This window comes from Kogia breviceps, chromosome 18 (genome assembly GCF_026419965.1).
Source record: "Kogia breviceps isolate mKogBre1 chromosome 18, mKogBre1 haplotype 1, whole genome shotgun sequence".
Taxonomy (NCBI): domain Eukaryota; kingdom Metazoa; phylum Chordata; class Mammalia; order Artiodactyla; family Physeteridae; genus Kogia; species Kogia breviceps.
Genome location: NC_081327.1, coordinates 10,170,160 through 10,191,138, shown reverse-complemented (window position 1 = coordinate 10,191,138; position 20,979 = coordinate 10,170,160). Strand labels below are relative to the sequence as shown.

At 45.6% G+C, this 20,979-nt stretch overlaps 2 protein-coding genes across 6 annotated transcripts; both read right to left on the bottom strand.

The window, feature by feature from the left end:
• Positions 1-45: 45 nt before the first annotated feature.
• ETHE1 (ETHE1 persulfide dioxygenase) lies at positions 46-20,968 on the bottom strand. 5 transcript variants are annotated; one of them, XM_067019464.1, is made up of 7 exons: positions 20,879-20,968; positions 13,945-14,089; positions 13,633-13,781; positions 2,696-2,825; positions 934-1,023; positions 446-562; positions 46-232 (listed from the first exon to the last, which is right to left on the bottom strand). In XM_067019464.1, the coding sequence occupies exons 1-7, from the start codon at positions 20,954-20,956 to the stop codon at positions 180-182; spliced, it is 762 nt and encodes a 253-aa protein (XP_066875565.1). In that variant the 5' UTR covers positions 20,957-20,968; the 3' UTR covers positions 46-179. The 5 variants fall into 5 exon arrangements, with proteins under 5 accessions (XP_066875565.1, XP_066875566.1, XP_058900554.1 ...); XM_067019465.1 differs by having other exon boundaries at positions 20,750-20,955; XM_059044571.2 differs by having other exon boundaries at positions 20,631-20,944.
• On the bottom strand, positions 15,367-15,534 carry LOC131744754 (small integral membrane protein 30-like). Its single transcript, XM_059044585.2, has one exon. The coding sequence runs from the start codon at positions 15,532-15,534 to the stop codon at positions 15,367-15,369; it is 168 nt and encodes a 55-aa protein (XP_058900568.1).
• Positions 20,969-20,979: the final 11 nt, after the last annotated feature.

Below are 20,979 nucleotides of genomic sequence, written 5' to 3'. Positions count from 1 at the left end.
GAAACCCATTGGGTCCCCCAGAAAACAGAAGTCAGATTCAGAGGAAAAAAAAAATATTTTTTTTATTTAAGAATCTTGAGAGGCTGGTAAGGGAGGGGAAGATAAGAGAGGCTCTGGTAATGGCACCGCTCCCCTCACGCCACCTAGTGCATTATTAACTGGATATGAGCACCTGAGAGTCAGGAAGGGGGGGTCTGGATCCCACAGCGCATGTTAGCTGGAACAGCAAAGTCTGAAAGGAAGAAGCTAAGGGTGAAACCAAGGGCCCCGCTCTCTCTATGCCCCACTGGGGACCCAGAAATCCTAATGGTCCTTCTTTGGGAAACTAGAGTTCTGGCCCTGAGGCCCCTCCATCCCTCAGACCCAGGAGTCCAGATTCCCAGCACCTTCTCCCTCAGACCCAGGAATCCAGACCCCAGCACCCTCCTCCCCCCCAACTGCTCACCTATCTGCTGAGGTTTGGGCAAGTTCAGTTTGCTCATGACCTTGACAAATTCCTCACAGCTGAGGGTGAGCCGAGGGTTTAGAGTCCGCTCCTCCTCCACAGTGGATACTGTGAGTCCTAGTGGCCAAGAGAGGGGGAGGAATGTTGAGCCGTCCAGTGCCTTGGGCCTCCCAGAACTACATTTCCCAGGAGGCCTCAGGGTGCCTTTCTGGCCCAGGGCTAACAGATTGCTTTCCCTCCTCAATGGGCACTATGGGAAATGTAGTTTCTCACAGTTCCCTAAGTTCTATAAGGAAGTCCCAGGAAAGCTTATGCCTTCCGGATTCTAGGCATCGTAGTTTCTACATCCACACTCAGTACACCTAAGCACTTGATCTTTTTGGCCAGAGGAGTTCCTGGGAATTGTAGTCTGCAAGCCACAGTGGTTTGGCGCTCCCTCTCAAATAGTAAGTTATGTAAATCCCACACCTCCTCCAGGAAGCCCTCACCGTGGTAATCATGAGCAGGGTAGATCAGACAGTCTCCTGGAAGTGTGAAGATCTTTTCATGAACTGAGTGGTACAAAGTCTTAGCACAGCCTGGTGAGGGAAAACTCAGAGGTCAGTGGAGCAACAGGATGAGAGAAGCTCCCAAATCCCTTCCCTTCAGGAAAAGGATGAGAGGATAAAAATCACTGTAGCTAAACCATCTCCCTCATTTTCTGCCAGTAGCCCTTTGACTGGGTAGAGAAAGAGAGGGAAGGGCATTCTAGGCAGGTGGAACAGCATATGCAAAGAATTGGGAAATGGTGAGAATTCAGCATGACTGTAAACAAGGTTGGGATATGACCCTGAAGTACCAAATGCCCTCACTCTGGGGATGCCAAGAAAGGATTCTGGGCAGGGAAAGTGGATGGGAAGGTAAGAAACTGAAGACATGAGGCCAAAGAGGATAGAGCAATGGTTCTGACAAGAAGCTCTGAGTCCTAAGTTGTGACAGGGACAAACCTCTCTGGAATGTTCTGTCACCTTTCCTTTCAGCCTAAATCTTTCGATCTCATGACTGTGTTGGGGATGGATAAATGGGAGACTAGGAGCCTCAGAGAGAAAAAGATAGAGACCAAGATGGAGAGATAAGGAAAGAGGAAGAAAGAGACAGCCTGGGGATCTGGTTACCCATGGCCAGCTCAGCTTGCTATGGCTCTGTCTCTTTTCTCTCGTCCAGCCTTGCCCACCTCCTGCAAGGCAGCTAAATCCTCCCAATCTAGTGTCCACCTCACATTCACACACATACTCAAATCTCATACCCTGATATTATGAATGTAAACACCCTTCCCGCAGCGAAACCCCTTAATCTAATTGCCCCCAGAAGCTAAACCCCAAATGTAACACGACTTCCTAGCAATTAAACCACTGAATCTAGCAACCTTCTAGCAGCTAAATTGCCAAATCTAACTTCCTCCAGCAACTTAACCCCTGAATCAAACTCCACACCCCTCCCCACACCAGCTAAACCCCTTATGGGAGGTTAAAAATATGCCCATGAACTCTTTGAAACTCTTCTCTTGAAAATGTGACACATAATTCCCCTTGCCTTGACTTAGTGGTCTGGACTAAGTGACTTGAATCTAATAAATAGGATATGGCAAAAATAACAGAGTTTAACTTCTGAGACAAGCTCATTAAAAAAAAAAAAAATTAGGTCTTCTGTCTGTCTGTCTCTCTGATTGTTCCCTCTGGGAGAATCTAGCTGCCATGTCATGAAGACACTCAAGCAGCCCTATGGAGAAGTCTGCATTGTGAGGAACTGAGGCCTCCTGCCAACAACCAGCAAGAGCTCACTGGCCATGTCAGTGAGCCACCTTGGAAGTGGATCCTCTAGCCCCAGTCAAGCCTTCAGTCAGCCCCGGCCAGCAGCTTGCTTGCAACCTCACGCAAGACCCTGAGCAAGAACCATCCAGTTAAGCTTCTCCCAGAGTCCTAACTCTCAAAACCCGTGTGAGATGATGTTAATCATTGTTTTAAGCCACTAAGTTCTGGGGTGATTTGCTTTACAGCAATAGATACCTAACACACACTCTTGACTCTAACTGTCCCCCAACCACTAACCTCTGAACCCAACTCTCCTCTCCTCCAGCACTAAACTCCTTGAATCTAATCCTGACCCCCTAAAAGTCTAACATTCATTCATTCATTCTTGCAACTGACACTTAAAACCCTGGCACCCACATAACCATACGAAGATCTCGGGCTGGGGAAAGGGGCCTGTGACCTTGCTGGAAGTCTGTCCGCCCACACCCTCGGATAAGCAGGGCATCTCCAGTGAAGGCCATGCTGTGGTCATCCAAGACGAAGGTGACACAGCCTGGGGTGTGGCCCGGGCTGGCCCGGGTCTCCAAGGCCTGGCAGAGAAGGAGAGTACAGAGTCACCAATAAGGCTGTGGCTTTACTCTCATGGTGAAACTGGCCTCAGAAGCCCCCCACCCCATCCCATCCCAGGGTCACATCTAGATAACCTCTTTCTGATAAAAAAAAACACTGAAGTTAGATCCTGGACTTAAACCTCACTCCAGAGTAAACTCCCCCAAAATTAAAAACTTAAAGCAAGAAAATAAAATCATAAAACAGTGACAACAACAAAAATACAAATAAATATATGATCTCTGGTTAGAGAACATCCATCCCAAAAGTCACAAGTCATTAAGGGAAAGATCAATGGTTTGAATTTAAATAAATTTGATGTTTCTGAATGGCAACAACATCATAAACAAAATTTGAAGGGAATCAACAGGGTGGCAAAATATATTTGTAACACAAATCAGATCTTATAAATCAGTAAGAAAAAGATAAGCACACTAATATAAATATGGAATACTAAACAGTCATTTAAAATTGTCATTGAGGGCTTCCCTGGTGGCACAGTGGTTGAGAGTCCGCCTGCCGATGCAGAGGACATGGATTCGTGCCCCGGTCCGGGAAGATCCCACATGCCGCGGAGCGGCTGGGCCCGTGAGCCATGGTCGCTGAGCCTGCGCGTCCGGAGCCTGCGCTCCGCAGCGGGAGAGGCCACAACAGTGAGAGGCCCGTGTACCGCAAAAAAATTAAAAAATAAAAATAAAATAAAATTGTCATTGAAATAAAATTCAGCGATGCTGTACAGAAACATTTAATGGCAGGAAAAGATATTTACTATCCAGCAAGTGCAAAAAACAGGTCACAAAGCAACTTACACAATGTTATCTCTTAAAAAAAATTTACTCATTAACTCAAAATATTTTTTTTCTTTAGGCTTTTCCTATATTATCTTTGTTTTTTACAGTAAACATATCATTTTATTTATTTATGTATTTTTAAAACACGTCATTTTATAATCAAAAATAAAACACAAAATTCAGGATAAACGAAGATCTAAACATAGAAAACCCAAAAAATTCTAGAAGGAAATATAGATGAATATATATATTTATAAATACATATATATTTATATATATAAAATCTTGAGGTAGAAAAGGTTTTTCTAAGCATGATAGGAAATTCAGAGGCCATAAGGAAAAACAGGAACAGATGTGACCACATAGTTTAACTTCATTACAGAAAAAGACAAAAATCAGAGTGACAAGACAAAAAAACTCAGAGACAACATTAGCAGCATGTATAAGAAAGTATTAAAAAGTGTGAATAGTCATAATATATGAAAAGCCCCTAAGCATCAATAAGAACCCCCAAAGAAAAATGGGCAAAAGAAAAAAAACAGGCAATTCATGGTAGAGGGAACAAGTAGTCAAAAAACATCTCATAAGATGTTTGATCTTCCTTAAAAGAAAGGAAGGGAAGGAGATACCTGAAACCCCCATTTTTCACCTAACAGATTGGCAGGTGTCAGAGTTGCTTAGGGTGCTTGAGGCAAACCCTTTCATCCCCTGGGATGTGAGTGCAACTCAGTATAGCCATTTTAGAGGGCAGCTTAGCAGCATCTAGCAACATCGCAAATGCACATACTTTCTGACTCCTCAAGCCACTTCTAAGACTCTGTGGTTGGGTTTCCATGGTGGCGCAGAGGTTAAGAATCCGCCTGCCAATGCAGGGGACACGGGTTCGAGCCCTGGTCCAGAAAGATTCCCACATGCCACGGAGCCACCACAACTACTGAGCCTGTGCTCTGGAGCCCGCGAGTCACAACTACTGAAGCCCACGCCTAGAGCCTGTGCTCCACAACGGAAGAGCAGCCCCCGCTGGCCGCAACTAGAGAAAGCCCCGTGCAGCAGCAACAAAGACCCAGTGCAGCCATAAACAAATAAATAATAAATAAATCTATATATTAAAAAGAAAAAAGACTCTGCGGTTAAGAACCCCTGACACATGAACACAAAAACAGCATCCAGGGAACCCCGATTATCTAAATTCCCACACTCAGTTCAGGGAAGCAATTGTCAGAAAACATTTTTATCCCAATGATCTAACAATCACTTAAAAGATTAGTTCCCACTCACATATCACTCCTCCTCTCTCAATAGAGGCCCCTCCCACCAATTAGCATCTTCGCCCAGGTCAGTCATCTGCTAATTGTTGAAGGACACCATGCGCAGATTCTGTTTCCACACCCAATATCCATTCTAACCTTCCCCACTCACAGATCTCCAATTTGGTCTGGGGCATCCGTGTGCCCCGCCAAGCACTTTCCCAGCCTCCATGACAGCCTGGGTGGCCTCTGGCACAGTTCTCTGGCCAATGAGATCTCGATAAGTCTCCTGAGGATTTCTGGGAAAGCTATTCCCTTCCTGATAAAAGGGACTGGCACCTGCCCTTTCCACTTCATCTGGCTCTGAACACAAGGTGTGATGGCTGGAGCTGCAGCAGCCATCTTGCAACCATGAAGAAAAAAAGCCAAGAGAATCCCACAAATGATGGTGCTGCTAAATTGAAGAGAATAACTACCTTCTTCCAAATTTCCTGTTATAGGAGAAAAATAAACTATTTATTTAAGCCACTGTATGGGTTTTTCCATTACTTTCTGCCAAATACCTTCCCAGTTCATCTACAATAGAAATATATGGGCAGGGCTTCTCTGGTGGCACAGTGGTTAAGAATCCGCCTGCCAATGCAGGGGACACGGGTTCAAGCCCTGGTCCGGGAAGATCCCACATGCCGCGGAGCAACTAAGCCCATGCGCCACAACTACTGAGCCTGTGCTCTAGAGCCCGCCAGCCACAACTACTGAGCCCACGTGCCACCACTACTGAAGCCCGTGCGCCTAGAGCCTGTGCTCCACAACGAGAAGCCACCGCAATGAGAAGCTCCCGCACCACAACAAAGAGTAGCCTCCGCTTGCCACAACTAGAGAAAATCAACAGGCAGCAACGAAGACCCAAGGCAGCCAAAAATAAATAAATAAATAAATTTATTTATTTATTTTTAAAAAGAAATATATGGCCAATGCAAAACAAGTGCAAAGCAAAATCACAAATCTTGCAAAATCTTGTGGGAAAAATCACATCCCCTGGCCCCCAAAATTAACATTACCTTTTGGTAGTAGAGGGATGATCTTTCACTTTTTATTTTGTATGTTTCCATACTCTCTGAATTTTTTTTTTTAAACAAAAAGCATGGGAGTCTTTTGAACTAAAAAGGGGGATGGATATTCAGGAGTAATGTTCAAAATATTTAACCATAGTTATGGCATGGGTATTGGCCAATCAGAAGGACGTCAGCTGTAAACAACCAGTAGTTAGAGTACATACAGTTGACCTTTGAGTAACACGGGTTTGAACTGTGCAAGTCCACATATAGACGGATTTTTTTCAGTAGTAAATATTACAGTACTACACGATCTGGTTTGGTGAATCTGTGGATGCAGGGGAACCGCAGATAGAAGGACCAACTGGAAGATATACCCCAATTTTTGAATGTGCGGAGCGTCAGTGCCCCTAACTTCCTAGGTTGTTCAAGGGTCAATGGCATATGGTATATATAATTGTCTTATGTGTATAAATTGAACAAAATTTTAATATCAGTTGAACACAATCCAGCTTGCCACATAGATCAAGATCCCCTAGGCCCTTAGTGACTGAGTCTGTGTCTCAAGTGGCTTTGCTGATGATCAGCCTCCTTGTTTATCCTTCCCTTCTCTGGAATATCTAGAATTTATCCTCTATCAACCTCCATAATCCTGCCCATCTCAGGCCTCTCCTGCTTGGGCCAACTGACAGCCTCCTCCCTGGCCTAAGAGCCTCTAATCCACCTCCTACATGACCCTGAGGGGGGTTTTCTATCACCCAGATCCAGTTTTGTCCCTCTCTGCTCAAAACCCTTCCCCAGCTTCCACTGCCCCCAGGGCAGAGTTCCAGCTCCTCAGCCCCTGCTCTGGTGCCTGCTCACTTTTCCAGCCCCATGTCCTATAACATCCTCCTTTCCCCAGCTACTCTGAACCCCAGAGTCATTTCCAGAAGATAGCACACTTCTCCACACCTCTTTGCCCCTGCAATTTCCTCTTCTCCCATCAGTCCGATCTACCTACTCTTTAGAAGCCTCGCATTGATTACCCTTTTTCCTGTACCAGGTTCTCTTCTAAGCACTTTACATGACTGAACTCATTCAGGCCACACACATCCTTATGAGGTAAGTACCGCTCCTGTCCCCATTCTACAGATGAGGAAACTGAGGCACAGGATGAGAATGAACAAACTATAACTATATGCAACAATATGGATGACTCTCACAGATGTAACCATGAGCAAAAAAAAGTGGGCTAGATATAAAGAGTGGAGTGGGGAGGAGTGGGATAAAGTGGGAAATCTCAGTGTGCCTGGTACATAGGAAGGGTAAGTGGTATTTCATGAAGCTGAGGTTTCAGTGCTGAATCCAGATGTAATATATTTCTCTCTTGGTGAGGGCACATGGATTAGTGGTTAGGAGCAGTCTCTGGAGCCAGGTGACATGGGTTCTAATTTTGGTTCTGCTATTACTAGCTGTGTGACCTTGGGCAAGTTACTTCACCTCTCTGGGCTTCTCTGCTCATTTGTAAAATGGGCATAATAATTGTCCCCACTTCATAGGGCTATTATAAAGATTAAATTATTTCATGTACGTAAAGCATTTTAAAAATGCCCAGGGAATTCCCTGGAGGTCCAGTGGTTAGGACTCCAAGCTCTCACTGCCATAGGCCCAGGTTCGATCCCTGGTCAGGGAACTAAGATCCCATGAGCTGTGTGATGCGGCCAAAAGGAAAAAAAAAAAAAGCCCAACACAATAATTGCTATATTATAAAAGTAATAATGTTTTAAAATTCTAAAAACACTCATCTAGTGGAATCACCAGGTCTCCTGGGTTCAATTCCTTGCTCAGCCACTTTCTCAGTATAACTTTTGGGCAAGTCACTTTCCCTCTCTGCACTCCCTTCTCTGTAAAATGGGAAAAATGTGTCTGATCTCACTATGTGGTTAGGGAGGTTTAATGAGATCTATTTGTCAGAAAAGACACAGTGGAGGCTCAAGAACCAGGTTCAGCCATAGCAATGTTTTGTTTGGACTGCTCAATAGTTAACTAAAAGTCTGAATTTGTTGTTTACCCTTAACATTTGGAAGATTTTTCAAAAATGTATATTTGCGGGACTTCCCTGGTGGCCCAGTGGTTGAGAATCCACCTGCCAGTGCAGGGGACAGGGGTTCAAGCCCTGGTCCCAGAAGATCCCAAATGCCATGGAAAAACTAAGCCCGTGTGCCACAACTACTGAAGCACATGGGCCTAGTGGCCGTGCTCTGCAACAAGAGAAGCCACCGCAATGAGAAGTCTGCCACTGCAATGAAGACCCAACACAGCCATAAATAAATAAATTTTTTTTTAAAAAGTATATTTGCAGCTTCTAATTTAAAAAAAAAAGCCTCTACAGTAGACAGACTACATTCCCAAGGATGAATAATCGACTTGAATTATGTAGTGGGTGTCCTCCATAAATGTGGCACACACCCCAACACTAGTCACAGGTCCCACCTCTCCCTGCTGCCAGGAAGTGATATTTGATTCTGAAAATTTTGTGAGATACATGCTGAGAAAATGCACTTTCTCACAATGCTAAGTGAGAAACAAAACACTCAGTATTTGTTAACTATGATTAAGTTATTTATTATTATTATCATCAATAGAGAAATATCTGCAATCTACTTCAGTTAACAGCAAAGAGAAGTTTTCAAAGAACAAGTTAAATAACACCAGGAGGAAACAACCAGACACATCCAGAAAGTGGGATATTCTGCAAGACAACAAGCTGGGAGCTTCAAAAGTCAATGTCATGGGGCAGAAAGGGTATGAAACCGTTCTAGATTAAAAGAGACTAAATAGGGCTTCCCTGGTGGCGCAGTGGTTGAGAGTCCACCTGCCGATGCAGGGGACGCGGGTTCGTGCCCCGGTCCGGGAAGATCCCACGTGCCGCGGAGCGGCTGGGCCCGTGAGCCATGCCCGCTGAGCCTGCGCGTCCGGAGCCTGTGCTCCGCAACGGGAGAGGCCACAGCAGTGAGAGGCCCGCGTTCCGCAAAAAATAAAAATAAAAAAAGACTAAATAGACCTAATAGCCAAATGCCATGTGTGAACCTCGATCGGGTCCTGGTTCATATAAACAGCTGTAAAAATGATTCCTAAGCACTTGGAGAAATTTGAACATGGGCTGGATTTCAGAACTACTTAAGAATTATTGTCTATGTCGTCAGATGTGACAAAGATTTTGTAAAAAGAATGGTTCTCCAAGTGGTGTAGTCGAGGGAACCCTGAGGGTCTGCAAGTTCAAAATTATTTTCATAATAGTGTGAAGACGTCTTTTGCCCTTTCTCACTCTCATTCTCCCCTGAGAGTTCAGTGCAGTTTTCCCAGAAGCTCCATGACTTGTGATGATGTCATCGCTCTGACAGCTGATGGAATGTGTGTTTGTGTATTCTTGTGTTTTAAAAAAAGTCTCAGTTTCAACTTCTGATACAGTAAATACATTTTGCATATCTAAATACTTATTTTTTATTTCTTTTTTTTTTTAGCCTCACTGCGCAGCTTGTGGGATCTTAGTTCCCTGGCCAGGGATTGAATCCAGGCCCTCCACAGTGAAAGCACAGACTCCTAACCACTGGATCACCATAGAACTTCCCATTTCTTTTTAAAATTGAGATATAATTGACATGTAACTAATACAGTAAATGTTGTTTGATAGAACCCAGGTAAACAAAAGCTTTTTAGGGCCTTCCATAATTTTTAAGAGGGTTAAGGAATGCTGGGGACCTGCGATTAATATCTTGAGCAGCACCCCCTCTCTATCGCTATATTTAACAGGCAACACTAACTTTTGGAATCCGCCAACCCTCATGGGAGCTAGAATGTTCAAATCTCAATCATTGCTTATTAAAACAGTAAATCCATTCTACAGTGAAACCATACAAATTTGGCCCACTGTGACTATAAAATGGACAACCAGTTCAAAAAGCTGTTTGGGGCTTCCTTGGTGGCACAGTGGTTAAGAATCTGCCTGCCAATGCAGGGGACATGGGTTCGAGCCCTGGTCCAGGAAGATCCCACATGCCACGTAGCAACTAAGCCCGTGAGCCACAACTACTGAGCCTGCGCTCTAGAGCCCGCGCGCCACAACTACTGAGCCCACGTGCCACAACTACTGAAGCCCGCGTGCCTAGAGCCCATGCTCTGCCACAAGAGAAGCCACTGCAATGAGAAGCCCATGCACCGCATTGGAGAGTAGCCCCTGCTCGCCGCAACTAGAGAAAGCCTGCGCCCATCAACGAAGACCCAACACAGCCAAAAATAAATAAATAAAGTAAATAAATTTATATATTAAAAAAAAAAAAAAGCTGTTTGGCAGCTTCTGCTAAAGTTAAATATGTGTCAGTTCTAAGACTCAGCAAGCTCACTCCCTGGAATTGAGGGTAATGTCCACCAAGAGATTTGTACAAGAATCTTCAGAGTAGCATTATTCATAATAGCCCCAAACTAGAATCAACCATCAAAAGGAGAATGGATATAAATTGTCATCAATTCACACAGTGAAATGCTCTTTGTCAGGGGTTGGCAAACTATGGTCAGTGCACCAAATTTGGCCTGCCATCTGCTTTTATAAGAATGACATTTCATGTCACATGAAAATTATTGAAATTAAATTTTCAGTGGCCATAAATAAAGTTTGACTGGAGCCCAGCCAGGCTTATTCATGCATGCATTGTCTGTAGCTGCTTTCACACCAATAGGAAAATTAAGTAGTCACAACAGGGACCATATGGCCTGCAAAACTGAAAATATTTACCATCTGGTCCTTTACAGAAAAAGTTGGCCAACCACTGCTATACAGCAAAAAAGGAAAGAACTACAATTATATACAATAGTAGGTAGAGTGAAAGAAGCAGACATAAGAGTACACACCGGTTCCTGTTTATAAGGTCCAGAACAGGCAGAACTAATCGATGATTAAATAAGTCAGAAGAACGGTCCCTTGGTGGGGCTGTCAAGGGCCAGGAAGAGGGACAAGGAAGACTTCTGCGGCGATGGGCATGTTCTGGATCTGGATCTGGGCGGTGGATACTCAAGTATAGACATATGTTAAAATTTGCCAAGCTGTAGATGTGCAATATGTGCCCCTTTTACTGTATAATATGCATGTTACAGTTCAAATTTTTTAAGTGGGAGGAGGACAATGAGAGGGGAAAAAAAGTGCCCATCTCCAAAGGTTTATAAAGAACTCAGATGAAAACCAAACAAAACGCTGAACAATCATAAAGACAGATAATTACAAGTAGTAACAAGGATGCAGAGGGACTGGACCCCTCACACAGCTGGTTATGGGAACATGAGGTGGTAGAGCCACTTTGGATAACAGGTTTTGTTTTTTTTTTTTCTTTTCCGGTACGTGGGCCTCCCACTGTTGTGGCCTCTCCCGTTGCGGAGCGCAGGCTCCGGACACGCAGGCTCAGCGGCCACGGCTCACGGGCCCAGCCGCTCCGCGGCATGTGGGATCCTCCTGGGCCAGGGCACGAACCCGCGTCCCCTACATTGGCAGGCGGACTCTCAACCACTGCGCCACCAGGGAAGCCCCTGCATAACAGTTTTTGATAGCAGTTTGTCAGTTCCTCAAATTGTTAAACAGAGTTATAATATGATCCAGTAATTACATCCTAAGTATATACCCAAGAGAGATGAAAACATACATCCACACAAAAACTTGCACATGAATATTCACAGTGGCATAATTCGTAATAGCCAAAAGTGGAAGCAATTCAAATGTCCATCGACTGATGAATGAATAAATAAAATGTGATATATCCATGCAATGGAATATTATTCAGCAATAAAAAGAAAGGAATCACTGATACATGTTACAACATGGGTGAACTCTGAAAACATTATGGCCAGTGGCAAAAGCCAGTCACAAAGACCACGTAGAGTATGATACCAAATTTCTAGGCAATGTACAGAATAGGCAAATCTATAGAGACAGAAAGTAGGTTAGTGGTTAGTACAGTGAAAGAGGGACACACTGGAGTGACAGCTAGGGGGTGTGGGGTATCTTTCTGGAGTGATGAAAATATTCTAAAATGAATTGTGATGATGGATGTACAACTCTGAATATACTAAGTTACTGAATAGTAAGTACACTTAAAATGGGTGAGCTGGATGGTTTGTGAATTATACCGATAAAGCTGTTTTAAAAAAAACAAGCAGGGACTTCTCTGGTGGCGCAGTAGTTAAGAATCCACCTGCCAATGCAGGGGACACGGGTTCAAGCCCTGGTCCGGGAAGATCCCACATGCTGCAGAGCAACTAAGCCCGTGCGCCACAACTACTGAGCCTGCGCTCTAGAGCCCACGAGCCACAACTACTGAGCCCACGTGCTGCAACTACTGAAGCCCACGCACCTAGAGCCTGTGCTCTGCAACAAGAGAAGCCTCCGTTCGAGGCAACAAAAGAAAGCCCACGCGCAGCAACGAAGACCCAACGACCCAGTGCAGCCAAAAATAAATAAATAAATTTTAAAATAAAATAAAATAAATAAATAAATAAACCAAGCACTAAAGCTAAATCTTCCACAGCTAAGCCCTTCCATAATGATTCATTGAAAATATCACTCATCCAGTTTAACAAAGGGCTCTTCTTGACACAAAACTCCAACCATTTCTAACACCTCTAAGGCTCCTCAACCCAAGAAATGCTTGTTAGCACCTGCTTATTATGTACAGTGCACCTAAATGTACAATGCATTTTCTTTTTTACCTGCTTCCAGAAAAAGGCTTGAAATAAAGAGGCTGTAACCAGTGGAGCTAAACCCTCTGATCCCACACACAGCCTTTATTTCCACAAAACAATCTGACTCAGTTTAACTGGCCTCGTTTAGCAAAACCCTCTAACTTGGAGGCCAAGTCCAAGTGACATTCTGTCCCCAAAGCCAGCCAAACTCTCTAAGTCTTTAGCAACTTTGATCAGGAAAAAGTCATGCCAGCTGTTTCCTCTCCCTCTGAGGGCAACCCTAGCACCCTCCTCACCCATCGTATTGCCCTGGGTTGAAATTCTGGTCAGAAATCTGCTGATTCTGCTCGGGGCAAAGAAAGGAGAGGAGGTAGAAACCTTCAGACCATTCCTGTGTGAGGCAATAGCAGGGCTGGGGTTAGGGTGAGGCTCCCTATAGGCTGGGGTTAGGGTGAGGCTCCCTATAGGCTGCTATAGGGAGCAACATTTAAGGAGGCGTCCACTCGAAGGTGCCAGCCCTGCCTTTGCACCGCCCTGAGAATGAGCGCCTCCTTAAATGTTGCTCCCTGGATTCCCCTCTTGCCTCACCCTAGTCCCGGCTCTGGGCAACTGCATGTGCCTTCCTCCAACAGTGGCTCTGGGAAGACAGGGCTGGGTCTCTCCCTCAGTCGTGACCTTGTAATTCCAGGTCCCAGTCAAAGTTTATGAGACTCCAGGCCAAAGGAGTTGCCCCAAGGTTATAGGAAACGCCATGGATGTTGTTGACTCAAGGGGATGGGCCAGAGACACACCTGCCCAGAGCCTCTTGGCTCAGTTTTTCACCTGGGTTTATGGCACCCTTCTCCCTGAGACAGAAACTCAGGGATCAGGAACCCAGGCCTGGGGCCCCTCCTACCCCAGGACTCAGGAGTCCAGGCCCCCAAGCCCCTCTTCCCTTTAGTCCAAAAACTCCAGGCCACCACCCTCGTGGGGACCCAGCATCCAACTCACGAAGCGCCCGAAGTGGATGGGGTCTCCATCCTCAATGTGCACGTCAGCCTGGGCCCCACTAAGGCGGGAGATGACAGACTGGCAGCCGGGGAGTAGGGACCGGAGCAGCCCGGAGCCGGTAATGTGGTCCGCGTGGCAGTGGGTATTCACTGGGAGAGAGAGGAGAGCCAGGTCCAGGAGGGCAGAGAGAGGACGCAGGATTCCCAGCCCCCAGCCCCCTCCTCCCTCAGACCCGGGAGTCCCGGTTCTAGCTTCCCACTCCACTCTATATTCCCACCCCCTCAGGCCCAGGAGCCCAGCCCCCAAACGGACCAGCATACAGCAGCCGTAGCCCCAGCTCCTTGACCAACTGGGCATCCCGATGCGCTGTCTCCAGAACCGGGTCGATCAGAATGGCCTCTCGGGACTCTCTGTCACCCAGGAGGTAAGTGTAGGTGCAGCTCTTGGGCTCAAACATCTGGAAAGGAGGAGGGGACAGGTGAGAGCACAGATTCAGACCCCCCCTTATTGTGGAACCAGGAGTCCAGGCCTCAACTCGATTCTCTTCCTAAGATCCAGAAGCAGAAGCCCCTGCCCCCACCTTTTTTTTTACTTAATGGGTTTATATTTAGTATAGTCCTTCTCACCATGGAGATGTTACCCGTTAATATAAATTTTTTTTTGTTTTTGTTAAACATTAAATCTCTTCTCCATTTCAATGTCAATATAAAGTTTGTTTTTGTTTTTTTTGCGGTAGGCGGGCCTCTCACTGTTGTGGCCTCTCCCGTTGCGGAGCACAGGCTCCGGACGCGCAGGCTCAGCGGCCATGGCTCACGGGCCCAGCCGCTCCGCGGCACGTGGGATCCTCCCGGACCGGGGCACGAACCTGTGTCCCCTGCATCGGCAGGCGGACTCTCAACCACTGAGCCACCAGGGAAGCCCTATAAAGTATTTTTTTACATTAAATCTTTTCTCCATTTCAACGTTAGATACATCGAAAACATTTTCTAAACTTTTTCCCCCACAAAGAGATAAGTTTTAATTTTTGACCAACTGTATTTAATATTGAGGTACAGTATTAACTTGGAAGATAACAAAACAAAAATCCATTAAAAATATGGAGAAAAGACTCCTCAGTGATGCAGAAGGCAGTGATTATAACTAAACATTGGCAATTTCCTAGGATTCTGGGCAAGAGTTTTTCTTCTTCCTATTGAGAATTCTTAAACTATGAAATATTATTTTTGCAAAGTTCAGCCTTCTCACTTCTTTGACCTTCTTTCTAACTAGCAAATGCAAATTACAGACGGCATTTTTCAGTACATTATTTGTTGCGAAGAAAACGTTTTCTTTTCCATTTAATGTATTATATCAGTTTGTTCCTATTTATAGGGAAACCAAGACTATGAAACCACCCTATTTACTGTTTCTTGGGAACTTTCAGACACCAAAACTCAGTGCTGAAACTCAACAGCACAAAGGTTTTCAGGGCAAGGTTTGATTCAAGAGGTCCTTCAAAGTCACATCTGGGGCTTCCCTGGTGGCACAGTGGTTGAGAGTCTGCCTGCCGATGCAGGGGACACAGGTTGGTGCCCCGCTCTGGGAAGATCCCACATGCCACGGAGCGGCTGGGCCCGTGAGCCATGGCCACTGAGCCTGTGCGTCCGAAGCCTGTGCTCCGCAACGGGAGAGGCCACAACAGTGAGAGGCCCGCGTACCGCAAAAAAAAAAAAAAAAAAAAAAAAAAAAAAAAAGTCAAATCTGTCCATTTCTCCTTCGTGCATATACCCCCAAACAAGCACAAATGCCTGCAATACTGAGAACGAGAGCGATTGCATCTCCGGCTTCTACTGCTTCAACAACAGGCAGCACCAAAAGCAATGAAAAGAGGACTAGGAACAATTGTGTTGAAACTAAGATCATGATGTTGAGATCTTGAGGTGACTGGTTCTTAAAGGCTGAAGGTTTCAAAGAAAGCGGTATTTGTTTAATTCTATCAGTTCGGGATGCTGAGTCTAAGAGGTTCCACGTGACAGCACCTTCAAGTTAGCAGCCATTACAGGAATCCCCCTACCCGGAGTCAGGAGTCTGGGACCCCACTACCTTACTCCATCGGAACCAATGAGTCCCAACTTTCATCCATCCCCAAACCTGGGTCCCCGTCATCCTCGTCTGTAATGGAAGCAAGAGTCCAGCCCGAAGCCCAGATCGGGGTCCCAGATGTGGGACCCAGATCACTCCCCTTTAAAGGACGCAAGAGTCTAGCCCTACACCCCTTTCCGCAAAGATCCAGGCGTCAGGCCCGGGTATCTATCCGTACTTAAAGGACCCAGGAGTTCCGCCCCTGCAGCCACCCAGGATCCAGTAATCTCGCTCCCCGGTCCAGCCACTGCGAACCTGCCGTAGGAGGATGGGGGCTCCAGACCCGCTGTATTGACTGAGCTGCCGCCCAGCGACCCTCAATGCAGACCCCGCCATCGCGCCCGAGGCTGAAGACTGAACGGTGCCAGCGGAAGCCGAACGCACCCAAGGCTGAACCCCGGAGGGGCGGGGCGGGGCGGGGGCAGGGGCGGGGCCCGTCTTAAAGGGGCCACGAGTGCCTGGGGCCGAGGGCGGGGCGGGGCGGAACTAGGCTGGGGACTGATGGGGAGACTTTAGAGACGGAGAAGACAGGAAGACCCAGAGGAACAAAGAACAATCACCTCACACCAGTCAGAATGGCCATCATCCAAAAGTCTACAAACAATGCTGGAGAGAGTGTGGAGAAAAGGGAACCCTCCTAAAGGCTGGTGGGAATGTAAACTGGTACAGTCACTATGGAGAACAGCTTGGAGGTTCCTTAAAAAACTAAAAACAGAGCTACCATATGATCCAGCAATCCTACTCCTGGGCATATATCTGAACAAAACTATAATTTGAAAAGATACATGCACCCCAATGTTCATAGCAGCACTATTTACAGTAGCCAGGACATGGATGCAATCTAAATGTTCATCGATGGAGGAACGGATAAAGAAGATGTGATATATATATACACAATGGAATATTACTCAGCCATAAAAAAAAGAATGAAATAATGCCATTTGCAGCAACATGGATGGACCTAGAGATTATCATACTAAGCGAAGGAAGTCAGACAGAGAAAGACAAATATCATATGACATCACTTATATGTGGACTGTTAAAAAATGATACAGATGAACTTATTTACAAAACAGAAACAGACTTACAGACTTCAAAAACAAATTTATGGTTACCAAAGGGGAAAGGTGGGGGTGGGGTGGGATAAATTAGGAGTTTGGGATTAACATACCCACACTACTATATAGCAAATAGATAAACAACAAGGTCCTACTGCATAGAACAGGGAACTCTACTCAATATTTTGTAAAAACCTATATGGGAGAAGAATCTGAAAAAGAATGGATGTGCACATATGTATAACTGAATCCCTTTGCTGTGCACCTGAAACTAATACCACATTGTAAATCAACTATACTCCAATATAAAATAAAAATTAATTTTTTAAAAAACTAGAGAAACAAAGAACAGGGAGACACTCAAAGGGCGAGGGAGACACACTGGGAGAAGCACAGACGTCTCTCCCTGGAGAAGTAGAAACCCAACAAGAGACCCCAATACACTCATAGCCCCAGGGCCATTTTATAGGAAAAGCAGGTGGTTGGACTTTCATTGTTAGAAAGAAAAAAACGTTTGGTTCAATGTCATTAGTGTCCTGAGGGGCTGTTGGTTGAGTGCCTGGTCCCAGAACAACAGATTATCCCATTAAACTTTATTTTAAAATCACTTAAGTATTTTATCAGGAATGTTGATGTCTTCCCAGGAAGAAATCATTAAAAAAAAATTTTCCATGATGTCTTGTAAAATCAGGTTGGAGATCATTTGGCTTCTCTTGGAATGTGAACCTCTAAAAATGGCTTTTGTTCATTTACACCAAGGACCTCGAGTTGAGACAATGTCTAGTCATGGGCTGTCTGAAAGCTTGCTCTTTGGAATCATATCAGTAGTGAGAATAGGGCATCTCACTCTTGTCTGGAGGATTTAAGTCACTTTGTCACAGATACAGAAGGCCAACTGTACCACACCATTTGATATAAGGGACTTGCGCATTTGCCAATTTTGGTATCCATGGGGGTCCCGGAACTAACCCTCTGTGGATACCAAGGGAAGACTGTAACTCTCCCTGTGTTTGGGGAGACAGCCAGTACCCCCTCTGCAGTCCTCTACCCTTAGCTACAGCAATACAATAAAACCCAACTTTGCCAGACTTCTAGTATATTCCTGGTGGGCTTTATCAGGGGAGAGACTCAGGGAGCCACCCAGAGACAAGGAAGATGCTGAGACTCAGTGATAAGAAAGAGAGAGAGAGAGAGAGAGATCTGGAGAGACTTTCAGAGATACATTGGGAGATACAGAATTGAAATGGGGTGTCTGTCAAAGAAATATGGTCACTTAGATACACTCGAAGACTCTAGAAGATCGTGGAGGTGGGAAGAGATGTGGGGGGCAGGGAGCATTAGAGAGGGGAGAAATGTACAGGAAGAAGGAGAGAATCTCTCACAACAGGGAAACACCAAGAGAGGGGAGAAACAGGCAGAAAGAAAAGCTCAGACTCAAGGAGAGAACTTGGCTCAGTTATTCCTCACATTGAGGTCTCCTGAATGTCTGGCTCAAGATGAGCGAAACTGGAGACCCAGAGGTGAGTCTAGTTGGTGGGGGAAAGAGGTGCAGACATCAAGGCTAAAACAAGGAGAGGTGCAGGGATTGCTAGGAGCTCAGGGGAGAGATAAGCCAGGAAAACAGGGATTCTGAGGCACACTTTACTGTGAGGGTCCCCCAAATAAGACCTCTCCACCCTGGGGCCCATTCCTAATTGTTTCTGCAGGATTGGTAGACGCTCACTTGTCCCTTGAAGGCATGCACACCCTCTGGGGATTTTGTAGGGTCAGCTGAGAGACAACCTAAGAGTTAGAAACTGGCATCACCCTTCCCAAATGTGTGACCTCAGGCTCAAAACTGAACTCTTCTGGGCTTCTCTTTTCTCATCTGTAAATTGTGGTTGAAAATAGTTCCTCCCTCACTGTGAAGATCTAAGAAAAGATACATGTGGGGACTTCCCTGGAGGTCCGGTGGTTAAGACTCTGAGCTTCTACTGAAGGGGACACGGGTTCAATCCCTGGTCGGGGAACTAAGATTCCACATGCTGCACAGCCAAAAAAGAAAGAAAGAAAAAAAAAAGATACACACACCCCAATGTTCATAGCAGCATTATTTACAATTGCCAAGATATGGAAGCAACCTAAGTGTCCATCACATGAATAGGTAAAGAAGAGGTGGTATATATATACAATGGAATACTACTCGGCCATAAAAAAGGAATGAAATTTTGCCATTTGCAGCAACATGGATGGACTTGGAGGGCATTATGCTAAGTGAACTAAGTCAGACAAAGAAAGACAAATACTGTATGATATCACTTATATGTGGAATCTGAAAAATACAACAAACAAGTGAATATAACAAAAAAGAAGCAGACTCACAGATATAGAGAACAAACTAGTGGGCCTAGTGTGGGGAGGGAGGACAAGATAGGGGTAAGAGATTAAGAGATACAAACTATTAGGTATAAAATAAGCTACAAGGATATATTTTGTACAACAGGGGAACACAGCCAACATTTTATAATAACTATACAGGAGTATAACCTTTATAAATTGTGAGTCACTAGATTTTACACATGTCATTTATATAGTATTGTCAGCAACTGTACGTCAATTAAAAAAAGAAAAGGTCCAATGAATTCACACATGCAAAGAGTTTGGGAGAGCACCGGGCACAGAACAATTTCTCAAGTGTTGTGCTCTCAGGGAGGTGGCTATCACTATTTCATCGTCATCTGTGACTCCTTCCTCCTCTTGCTACTTCCTCCCAATTCATTACTAAGCCCTAATGAATTAACCTCTCCAACCAGACCACTTTTCCCTCATCACGCCCTCTGCCCCAGTCAAAGAGGCAGCAAAGCATAGATGCAAATTACATGGATTCCAGGGTCAGGCTGCAAGTGTTCAAATCCTGGCCCTGCTATTTCCTGGCTGAGTGACCTTGGATAAGTCTTAGTGCCTCATTTTTATCTCTGTGCAACGGAGATGATAGTAGCGCCTCCTCTTGAAAAACTGCTGTCAGCATTACATGAATGAACATATATAAAACACTCAAGACAGTTTCTGACATATATATCAGATGCTGTAATTAATAATATAATTATAATATAATTATCAATATCATATAATAATATAATTATCATAGTAATTTTAAATAATTACTAATATAATAAATATATGACAGCTGCCTCACTGGCTTCTGTCTTCCACTCTACCTCCCTGTAATCCATTTTCCACGCAGCAACCAGTGAACCTTTTAAAATGTCAGTGAAGAAACTGAAGAGTCAAAGCAAACAAATTCAACTTGTGGATCTTGTTTAAGTACTGACTGAAACAAACCAAGTGTAATAAAAAGATTTTTATGGAATATGAGGTCTGGCGTATAGCTTCAAAATCATCTGGGAAGAGTGAGTGGGGAAATGAGCCCAAATAATCCTTCCGTATAACTCCCACGGCTCCCAGGGTTCGCCAGACCTTGTGGATTATCAGACTGAAAACCCACCCAAGCGGGGGTGGTTTATGGGCACTTCACGGTCATTCCTGTACGAGGCGGGAAGGTGCACCGTCACTTCCCGGGGGAAGGGAGCCAAGCAAGCCACCCCGGGCCTGGCACCAGGAGCTCCAGCGGGGAACAAGGCGGCCCGGGCACCTGAAGACCGCCGCCCTCTCGGCCCCAGGGCCGTAGCATTGGGGTGGGAGGGGCGGAGAATCCTGAATCACCCAGCGGCGAAGAGCGCCGAGCGCTGTGCAAATAACGTGACTTTTACTGGGCATCAGCTAGCTCTGAACCCGTCCCGCTCCCTTCCTCTCTCGAGGAAATAACTAGCCTTTACTTGCCAGTGCCTTGAGGGGTAGAATAGGCAGCGGGCTCTTGAACCTGATTCGGGAGACGGAACTCAAGCTCCGAGCGGAATTCTCGAAAAGAACGGGGACATACAAAAGGGAAGTTGTCTCACATATCTCTTGAGTTAGGCTTCCCCGTGTTAACTCCTGCACGTGCTTGACTCCAGTCAGCCACCGTAGGCCCTGCAAGCCTCGGCACACTTTCCTCCAGTCCCTCGGCTCGTAGCTCTGCGCTCGCTCACCAATTGGCTCGCCTTGCGCACCCACCGTCCTTCCACCCGTCTCCCCCGCTGAAGCCGCCACGGGCCGCGACTGCGCATGCGAACTAACGCCCCCACCGGCC

Excerpts from the sequence above, each read along its gene's own strand:
- LOC131744754 (XM_059044585.2), bottom strand. The coding sequence starts at position 15,534 with ATGATCTTAGTTTCAACACAATTGTTCCTAGTCCTCTTTTCATTGCTT.
- ETHE1 (XM_059044570.2), bottom strand. The coding sequence starts at position 16,089 with ATGGCGGGGTCTGCATTGAGGGTCGCTGGGCGGCAGCTCAGTCAATAC. Across the intron at positions 2,826-13,632 it reads CCATCCACTTCGGGCGCTTC|GCCTTGGAGACCCGGGCCAG; the intron begins GTGAGTTGGATG and ends CTTCTCTGCCAG. Across the intron at positions 1,024-2,695 it reads GCGGACAGACTTCCAGCAAG|GCTGTGCTAAGACTTTGTAC; the intron begins GTCACAGGCCCC and ends TTCCCTCACCAG.